Source organism: Aquarana catesbeiana, linkage group LG04, assembly GCF_042186555.1.
Source record: "Aquarana catesbeiana isolate 2022-GZ linkage group LG04, ASM4218655v1, whole genome shotgun sequence".
Taxonomy (NCBI): Eukaryota; Metazoa; Chordata; class Amphibia; order Anura; family Ranidae; genus Aquarana; species Aquarana catesbeiana.
The window spans coordinates 138,125,105-138,135,169 of NC_133327.1; the positions used below are offsets into that span (position 1 = coordinate 138,125,105).

General features: G+C 45.6%; 1 protein-coding gene across 1 annotated transcript in view; it reads left to right on the forward strand.

The window, feature by feature from the left end:
* Positions 1–10,065, forward strand: part of DTYMK (deoxythymidylate kinase) — a 45,040-nt gene that overhangs the window by 13,148 nt on the left and 21,827 nt on the right. The window contains exon 4 of the mRNA XM_073625757.1: positions 2,326–2,523. Within this exon, the coding sequence (XP_073481858.1) occupies positions 2,326–2,523 (198 nt within the window). The remainder of the gene's footprint in view (positions 1–2,325; positions 2,524–10,065) is intronic.

Below are 10,065 nucleotides of genomic sequence, written 5' to 3' on the forward strand. Positions count from 1 at the left end.
GCCGCTTCGGCTTGGAAGCTGTGATCGTTTTTATTTATTTTTTTTTTATTTCAGGCTTCCTAGCCTAGTGGTGAGATATGGGGTCTTATTGACCCCATATCTCACTATTAAGAGGACCTGTCATGTCATATTGCTATTACAAGGGATGTTTACAAGTGATCAATTTTTTTTTTTTTTTTTCAAAAAAGTGTCAAAAAAAAAAATAGAGATAGAGATAGAGATAGATAGATTTAACAAAAAAAAAAAAAAAAATTTTTTAAAGCGCCGCTGTCCCCGTGTGCTCGCACGCAGAAGCGAATGAAAACGGTGTTCAAACCATACATGTGAGGTATCGCCGCGAACGTTGGAGCGAGAGCAATAATTTTGGCCCTAGACCTCCTCTGTAACTCAAAACATGTAACCAGTAAAAAATTTTAAAGCGTCGCCTATGGGGATTTTTAAATACCGAACATTGGCGCCATTCCACGAGCGTGTGCAATTTTGAAGCGTGACATGTTAGGTATCTATTTACTCGGCGTAACTTCATCTTTCACAAAATGCAAAAACATTGGGCTAACTTTACTTGTTTTTGTTTTTTTTTTTTTTAAACACAAAACAGTTTTTTTCCCAAAAAAAACGCGTTTGAAAAATTCCTGCGCAAATACTGTGTGAGATAAAAAGTTGCAACAACCGCCATTGCATTCTCTAGGGTCTTTGCTAAAAAAACATATATAATGTTTGGGGGTTCTATGTAATTTTCTAGCAAAAAAATGATGATTTTTACATGTAGGAGCAAAGTGTCAGAATTGGCCCGGTATTGAAGCGGTTAAATACTCCTCAGTAGAAACTGACTGCCGTGGTAATTCTAGCTCCTGGAAAAAATAGAGACCTGGGTAACTTCAGAATTAAGGTGGGTAAAGATTGTGCCTCCCTTTCTGATAGGTCCAGGTATGGTGAGGAGATGGAAGATGCAAAGGAGATTAGTGCAGTTAGATTTTTGTTCCCGGTGGATGACACTAAGCTGTTTAAAGCTATACATACACTTTAGAACAAATTGAGTATTCCCTCCAGTCCTGTCGGTACAGGCTAAAATGTATAGGGGTCTGCCTGGGCATAAAAGTAAAGCATTCCCTATTCCTCAATCTCTGATGATTTTCAAAAGAACCCCAAAGGACGCTTTTTATGTCCAGGTCCTGAAAGCGACACTTTACTTTCATAGGTGATAGAGCTGATGTCCAAAGCTGAACACAACACTCCCGGGTGTCTAGCTAAATGGGGCCTATCTTTTGAAGACTTGGGTCTCATCAGGGATCAGTGCGGCGCCGGGGAAAGGCAATAAGCACGCCTACTCCCATGGGAGGAGAGACAGGAAGTGCCACAATAAAGTACAATATAAAGGTAATTACAGCGATAAAAAAAAAATTTCGTGCGGCATTTGAACATCTATGCAATTAACTGAAGGGGGTAAGATTAAGTTAAAAATTTGAGTGGAACCCCGCTTTAAGTTGCTATATATGCAAATAGAATTGTTGGGAAACCGGTCTCCCACTGCTGCTTGAAAACACTATCTCACTGTTGGTCCAGGCACTGTGTCTCTCCACTGTTGGACAGCCACAGTAACCAGTAATGATTTTGAAGAGAGGCAGCCTATAGAGTGGTGTGTATCTCCAGTTGTCCCTGTACTCATAAGTTTCTATTTTATGACTTATTGGTTCTTCCAAAATTTAAACTACCGTGTATACGCGAGTTTTTCAGCACCTTTTTTTTTTTTTTTTTTTTTTTTGTGTGTGCTGAAAATGCCCCTCTCGGCTTATACTCGAGTCAAGCACTTTTCTGCAGCAGAGAATGACATTTTCCGAACTGACTTTGGGGCCCCGTATCTCAGGGCCACTTGGTGCTAGGAACCCCAGCTTTGGATATTTTGTAGTGCTAGTTCCATTGGGTTTGCACACCAAATTTGGGGTTCCTTGCACCAAGTGGCCTCGAGATACGGGGCCCCAAAATCTGTCAGCTGTGTCCATCTGCAGTAATGTCATTTTGGGTCCAGAGACCCCAAATTTTGGCTGCAGCTAGGGGGCATCTAGGAACCCTTAACTACAGAGTTTGAAGTTTGGGGGACCTATGGCTGCAAATGGGCATGGTGAGGCTGCAAATGGGCATTGTTGACCCTCTTTTCCACGTACAGTAGCTGCGCATTTCCCACCTTAGGTGTATATACGCGCGTCAATAAGTTTTCCCTGTTTTTTTGTGGTAAAATTAGGTGCCTCGGCGTATATACGGTATGTACAAACCTGAGAGACTTTCAAGCAGTTGCAGAATGTTAATTGTGGTTTTCTTTTTATACAGAACTTTTCCCTTCACTGGTGCAAGCAGCCTGATGTGGGACTTCCAAAGCCAGATCTTGTTCTTTTTTTGGACATAAGTCCAGAAGCTGCTTCTAAGCGTGGAGATTTTGGAAATGAACGTTATGAGACAAATGCTTTTCAGCAGAAAGTGCAGAAACGCTATGCTGAACTTATGGAAGACAGGTCTCTTAACTGGAAGGTGAGTTTAATACATATACCTGAACAGTCTACATATTAAATCTACTAATTGAATAAGAATTGTTTATATAATATAATTCCCAGGTAGTCTGCAGCTGCTTCTGTATTGGAACAATATTTAAATTCTAATGGGACAAAAAGGGCCCTAAAGGTTGCATATGGATATTCATGTTTAAGGGTAATCATGGAGTTTCCTCTTAACCACTTGCCTACTGGGCACTTTCACCCCCTTCCTGCCCAGGCCAATTTGTAACTTTCAGCGCTGTCACACTTAAAATGACACTGTACCCAAATTGATTCCCCCCCCCCCCCCCTGCTGAGGCGGCACTGATAAGCAAGCTGCACATTAATCGGGGCACTGATGACCTGTGACCAGATTACCTGTACAGGTCTTCCCTGCGAGGAGATGCCGATTAAACTGCATTTGTTTACCTGTGACTGGCTGTGATTGGACACAGCTGATCACATAGGTAATGAGCTGTGTCATCAGTGCTTGACCGAGTTAGGGGTCCTAGGACAAGGCGGGGCTGCGTGACACCCCCCCTCGCAGGTGCGCGAGAGCGGTGGTTCTGGGGCGTCATATATGGCGGTGCCCCAGAACGAGTGCCAGCCCGCTGTCCTTTTACTATAGGACAGGAGACAAGCGGTTAAAGTGAAAGGAAAACAGGATATTTTCTAATATAAGTACATGGTACAGCAGGCACATATCATCAGGAATATGAAGTGTTAGGGTAACAAATGCTTTAAGGTATCTTAGAGTTCGACTTGTTTGATATGTTTATTGAATTTTCATGTGTTATACAAGAGAACAATAAGCAATAAACTAAGTACAACACAATACATCTATGCCTCCCGCACCTCAATAAAAGTGATAGTAGTACAAAAAGTGGTGTTAGGTATCAAGTTACACAATATGCAGGAGTAACAAGCTATAATATGTCAGAGTAGCTTTACATCGGCAAAAATAACATATTTATATGGGGGGGGGGGGGGTCATATAAGTTGCAGAAACCAGTGATGTCTGGGTAAGAGGGCTTGGACACCCAATTAGGCCACAGTTTATCAGAGATTAAGTTTCTTTCTGAGTTTAAAAGTACGTTTTTATATGGAGGCATATTACAGTTCATCAGCTGGATCCAAGTGGTCAGAGTAGGACAAGTCGTACCTTTCCAAGATGGGAGTATAGTAATTTTAGCAAAGAAGTATAATATACGTAACAAACGTTTTACTATATGCAGGAACAGGTACTTCACCAAAGATGCCTAACAAACAATTCTTGGTTGGGGTGGAGAATATTGAGCAGACCCAGAGCAGTAGATAAAAATTAACCCACTTTTGATCAAAATGCATAGACATAGGACAAGACCAAAAAACTGTTCGAAGTCGGCCTCATTCCCACAGCCTCTGAAGCATTCAGAAGTAGGTCATAAGCCCATCTTGCACATCTGAGAGGGAATGAGGTGACTGGTGAAATCAAATTATTCAAATAAAAGGTATCTCTGGAGGATATCCCTGAGCCCTTATATGTATCAACAAACTCACTCCAGTCATTATCGGTTAGGCTAACTGGTCTGAGCGGCAGCGAACCTAGGATTGGAATCGCCCATTAGAATAGAGTAGTATCCCGAAACCAGTTTAGTTGTCTGGTTCTCAAGGTCTCCATTGAGAAAACCATTGAGAAGTGGAGCCAAATTGAGTTCTAAGAGCAGGGCAGATTAAAGTCAGCTCTTGGCTGAGTGAAAGACTTAAGGCCTTGCTTAGTATATAAATGATTGAGGTATTTGACACCTAGGATTGGGGATGGTAAGTTCGTTCAGCATAGGGTTAAACCAAAGTGGATTATTGGGAGAGGCAGTCATTGTGCCCCTAGAGAAGCGGGTTATAGTGTGAAAGATAATGTGGTCTATAACATGGTTGTTCCAAGGTAATTGGGCACTTGCCTGTGGTAAATGTTAAGTAAGGATTCTATGGCAGCCTTTGTGGTGGTGCAGGCATTAGTGGAAGATGGGTGCAGCCAGTCGTGCATCACTACCAGCTGAGAGGCTAGATAATACAGATAAAAATTGGGGAAGGCCAGACCCGCTAAAAGAGGGAAGTTCCACAAAACCTGTGCGGATGGAATCTATTTGTCTAAAGAGATCTTGGGATTTTACACGGAGGGGCGTGTCCAAGATGTTGGCTTGAGCAGACGTGCTTCCCGGAGCTCTGCTAGAGACTGATCCTGTTACCTAATCCTGCCTGGATTGTCTGCCCCTAACTTGGGCGCCTGGATCCCCTTATACCGTCCCGATCATCTGCCGGACCGAAGAGCGGTAAGAAGCTCAGTTTTCCCCTAACTACAACTGAGTCTGCCATGCCCGCAGTGCCTGAAGTGAAAAGCCTGCGCAGCCATTCCAATATGGCCACTCAGACGGCGGTTGAAGAGACTCCCTCTCTGTCTCTCCCTGGTATACCAGAGGTTATGGCAGCAATATCAGCTTGCCAGGCCACCCTGTCGGGGAAAAATGGAGGCAGTGCAGACTGATGTTGGACTGATTAGGCAGGATCTGGAGAAGATCCGTGGCCGAGCAGAGAGTAGGGCAAGTGGAGTATATTACAGAGGGGCACTCGGTGATTCGGACCTTACAAAACAAAGTAAAGGTCCTGGAATATCGCACCGAGGATGCAGAGAACCGAAGTAGGCGCAACAATTTGCGGATAGTGGGACTTGCAGAGGGGCAGAATTTGACTTTGTGGAAGACCTCCTGAGATCCCTGGCGCCAAGCTATCCCCTTATTTTACTGTGGAGAGAGCGCAGAGTCCCGCCGCAGCGTGGACCGGCTGGTTCCCCACCCCGCACACTGATCCTGCGCCTGTTAAATTTCAGGGACAGGGATGAACTTCTGCGGGCTGCACGATCGACGAAAGAAATCGCGTATCAGAATAACCGGTTGCTATTGTTTCCTGACTACACTATTGAAACCCAGAAGCAACACAGATCTTTTGATGCTGCTAAAGCTGCCATGAGGGCGAAGTGGATTAAGTACAGCATCCTCTTTCCAGGCGAAGTTGAGAGTGGTAGATGGCGAGACTGTGTGCGTTTCTTCACCAATCCTAGAGAAGCTTCCTCGTAGTTGGAGTCACTGCCTTCCCTGAAGTGAGCGAATCACTACACCTAGATCTTTTGAGTTGGGGAGTGAAACTCGTACTGGTTCTGATCCTACAGTTATTATGTTCCCAGTGCCCCCTGGTTTTAGGGGCCGCCTTTACTAATAAGACGCACCAAGAAATTGGCCCATACAGATCTGACTGCTATGGGGTCCCTGGATTAGTTGCGGGAGATGTTGACAGTCCTTATATTAGTTTTGAAGGCAGAACACCATAGGATTGACATCCTTAATAACTCCAGGACGTTATTTATCTAATCATCTCAAGTTTTGTGCCCTGGTTAATCCAGGTGAACTATATATACCTATATACGTTTTGGATACATATGGTTCTCTAGCATCTCCTGTTGGGAGGTAGGGTGGCCCCTGGCTGACTTGGATTGCGGTCCCCCCCTCTGTGTAATTGAGGTAGGGGGGGTGACTGACTTTCTAGTAGCTTGACTGGGACACGCCTCCCTGAGTGAGATACCCCCAAAAGACTTTGGGTTTGGGGAACTATGCATGATCCCAGTTTTCAAGGGTCTGCGGGGTGGGGTGGGCAAGGCCGTTGCTGACCCCTTGTTGGTTTTGGGTTTAGTTTTTTTGTTTTTCAGTGAATTTTTCTCAAGCTCTCTGTAGTAATGGCCCTCATCTTTGGCTGTGGTACAGAGTTATGTGACAGGATAGTCCTGCAGCTCATGTGGCTGTGGGCAATGTTGTCTGGTCTTCCGCCTGGGTGGTTGACCCTCCCCCCTGAAATTGGGGCAGGGTGGTAGTTACTGCTCCTTCATTGCTCTTATGTATACGTACTATGGCTAGTTTTTCAATGCTTTCCTGGAATGTCCGGGGACTGAATTCGGCTGTTAAGCGTTCTCTGGTTTTCAATTATCTAAAAAAGTATGCCCTGCACATCTGTATATTACAGGAGACCCACCTGGTGGGATCCCGAGTCCTTGGCCTCAGAAGGGGCCTGGGTGGGCTTCACATTATCACGCTACATACTCCAGTTACTCTCGAGTAAGTATTTTGGTTCACCGATCCCTTTCATTTCAGCTTCAGGATGTTAAAACTGACCCAGGCTGAAGATATGTCATCATGCATGTGATAATTGCTAAATACCTCATATGTGATTGTGGGGACTTTATCTCCTGCCCCCCTGCAGGATGTGTCCCCTCCTGTATGATATTATGTGTATAGTTATAAAATATGATACTCCCATATGTTATTTTTGCTGGGGGACTATAATTTGGTTCCGTCTCCGGACGCAGACAGGCTCCACCAGTCGAATCGTAGGACTCCCGATCTTATGCAGTGGGGGCCGATACATTTGAACTTATTGACGCATGGTGGCATTATAATCCTTCTGTTAGAATGTTTACATGCCATTCGTCCACCTTTCGGACCCTCTCCTGCATTGACCTGGGGGTTTGTTACGGTGGGCGGTGCTGCACAGGGTTTCGAAGGTGCAAATTCTACCCAGAGGAATCTCCGATCATGCCCCTATTCTAATGATGGTGAGATCGGGGCCCACTGCTGGGCGGAGATTGTGGAGACTGTCGGGACACTGGATTGCGGACCCTAAGGTCCAGGAAGAAATGTCAGAGGCATTGTGTCATTACTGGCTTGAAAATGCTAATTCAGTGGGGGCTTTGATGGGCTGGGATGCATTTAAGGGATGGCTGAGGGGAGAATATATTTCCCGTATTACCCATAGTCAGAAGCAGTCTGTGCGGTCGCTGAGGGAACTGGAGGATGAGCTTAGAGATAAAGAGGCTTGTTATGTTGCCACCCCTAGGCCCTCTTAACTATGGAGACTGGCAGTTTGCGCTCCGGTCGTTGAGCTCTTCAGAATAGAGATGACAAAAATCAATGCTTAGCACTGCCCAGCGGGTTTTCGAATATGGGATTTTTACATGGAGAGTTGGCCACCACATAGAGAAATTCTGGGAGAAAAATCATTTTTAGCAAGTTAAAGCGGAGTTCCACCCATATAAGTCAGCAGCTACAAAAAGTTTAGTTGCTGGCTTTTAATAATCACACTCACCTGTCCCACGGTCCAGCGATGCAGGTGAACGAAGCCCCGCTCCTCTCCCCCTCATCTCCTTGGCGCTGGCATTGTGACTGGGTGCCCAGCTGTGTCTTCACAGTCGGGCACGCGTGAGCCGCACTGTGATTGGCCGGGCGATCTTCTGAGACCTATGACGTGTCCCAGAAGGTTGGAGGGAGGTGAACTTCCTTCCTTCTCGCTCCTGCTGTGCCCCGGGAGGAAGTGGGAGCTGGATGGGGGGGCCCCCCAAAAAAATGTGGCATGTTGGGGGGGCGGTCGGGGTCACCTTCACTTAAAGTGGAAGTTCTATTTCTGGGTGGGACTCTGCTTAAACTATGCCCATAAGATTTACAGGTAAATCCATCACTGACTGGTTCGCTGCTGCAGTTGAGTAATAACTGGGCATAAATTTACCCACCTAGGAGTTTGGGGGCAATTGTACCACCACTCCCAGATAACGAAAGGAATCAACAATCTGGAGTTGAGAGTTCAGGTGTAACCACCTGTTCAGCTCCCGGATCTAACTGGTGTTTTCTCGGGCTTCTGGATTAATTGGGCTAAATCCAAAGTTCTCCATCTCATGTAACAAGGAACATAAAAAAGCAGAGGGGTCAGCCAAAGTATATAAGAGCGTCATCTGCATACAGTGAAATTCGCTGCTTTTAGTGCCGATTAGGCCTTCCTATAGAGGATGAAGATTGTATACGGACAGCCAATGGTTCAATAGCCTAGGCACATAACAGTGGAAATGACACCCCTGGCAGGTTCCTCTGAAAATGGAGACTGTAGGTGAAACAAAATTATTGACCCGGGCCTCTAGACTAGAATAGAGGAGCCGTATCCAAGCAATTATCCGAGGTCCAAATCTGTAAAGCTGCAGTACTTTAAACAGACATGGCCACTCCACACTGTCTAATGCCCTGCAGATATCCAGGGAGACTATAACACGAGTAGTGGAGTGCCCATGGGGGTATTGTAAATTTTGAAGGAGTCTACATATATTCGTTCCCATAGAATGACCTGTAATAGAGTCCCCCTGATCACTTTACACCAATGAGGAGATCACCTTATTTAAGCAATTAGCCAGCACCTTCGCTGGTCTTGTAACCTCCTACATTGATGGGTCTGTAAGAATCACAATCTAGCGTGTCTTTGCGTGGCTTGAGAATTAGGACAATCTGAGCATAGGAGGTGTTTTTGTGATGGCATTTGAGTGATAGCTGATTCTATTTCCTCAGCAGGAGAGGGGACATCCGAATTGTGTCTAGTACTGGATATGTCTGCCAAATATGCAGATGAGATCTGAAGGCTAACATTCAAGGTATAAAGTTGAGCATAGAAGGTGGTGAAAACTTCTAGAATTTCATTGGGGGGGGGGGGGGCGAGGAGAGAATTGACCATTGCATCTACAGAGATATGGATGTGGGGAATAGATGTTGGGGCACATTCTGGGCATGCTTGGTAGGCTAGTAAGCGAACAGCTTTGTTGCCGTGCTCCAAAAATTTCTGGGCGGTATATAGCATGTGCCTTTTTTTTTTCGCGCGAGGTCCAGAGGATCGAGCTCATAGTTTCTATGAGTGCAACCGGCAGCGTGAGTGTGGGGAGTAGGATTATCAGTGTAGGCTGTGTCTGTCTGTTACGTGGTAGACTCAAGCTCCTCAATTGACATGGTGGTTCTTCTTCTGAGCATGCCAGTTATCACCATAAAGGCTCCACATAGAGAGACCTTAAAGGCCTCCCCACTCCATGGTAGGTTCAGTTTCCAGTACTGTACTATATCTTTTAGAGCATGCTCCATAGACCGCCTGATCTTCCAACCACTGGGAGTTTAAAAACCATATGGCCGGGGCCAGTGGGAGGCTAACTTAATAGGAGAGGGCATGGTCAGACTCCTCTAGGAGGTATGAGGGAGACTCAACTGAGTGGCAAAGGCCAGGTCAATGCGTGACCTTGTACAAAAGGTCAGAGTGGCAAGTAAATTGTCTAGCATATGGGTGTTTCCACCTCCATACATCTGTGAGGCCATAAACATGAGCCCAATCTAAGAGGAATTTAAAAAACTTTCCTTCACCTTGCAAACTGTCCATAGAGGGCTCAGGGACTGCATTAAAGTCGCCCAAGTATAATAATGGACCTCTGGGAAGGTCTAACACAAAGGAGGATATTTTTTGGCAAGATGTCTGCTGAATGGGGGGGGGGGGGGGTGGATATACACATTATTGGAGTCAGTGTAGTTCGTCCAATCTGTAGGGACAGAAGAATGAAGCGGCCCTCCGTGTCAGTTCTTACTGAGAATTTGCTGCTTGTAGGTACTAAGCTAGGAGTCCGGACACTACTCCTGGAGTACGAAGTATGGGTAGCATGAAAATG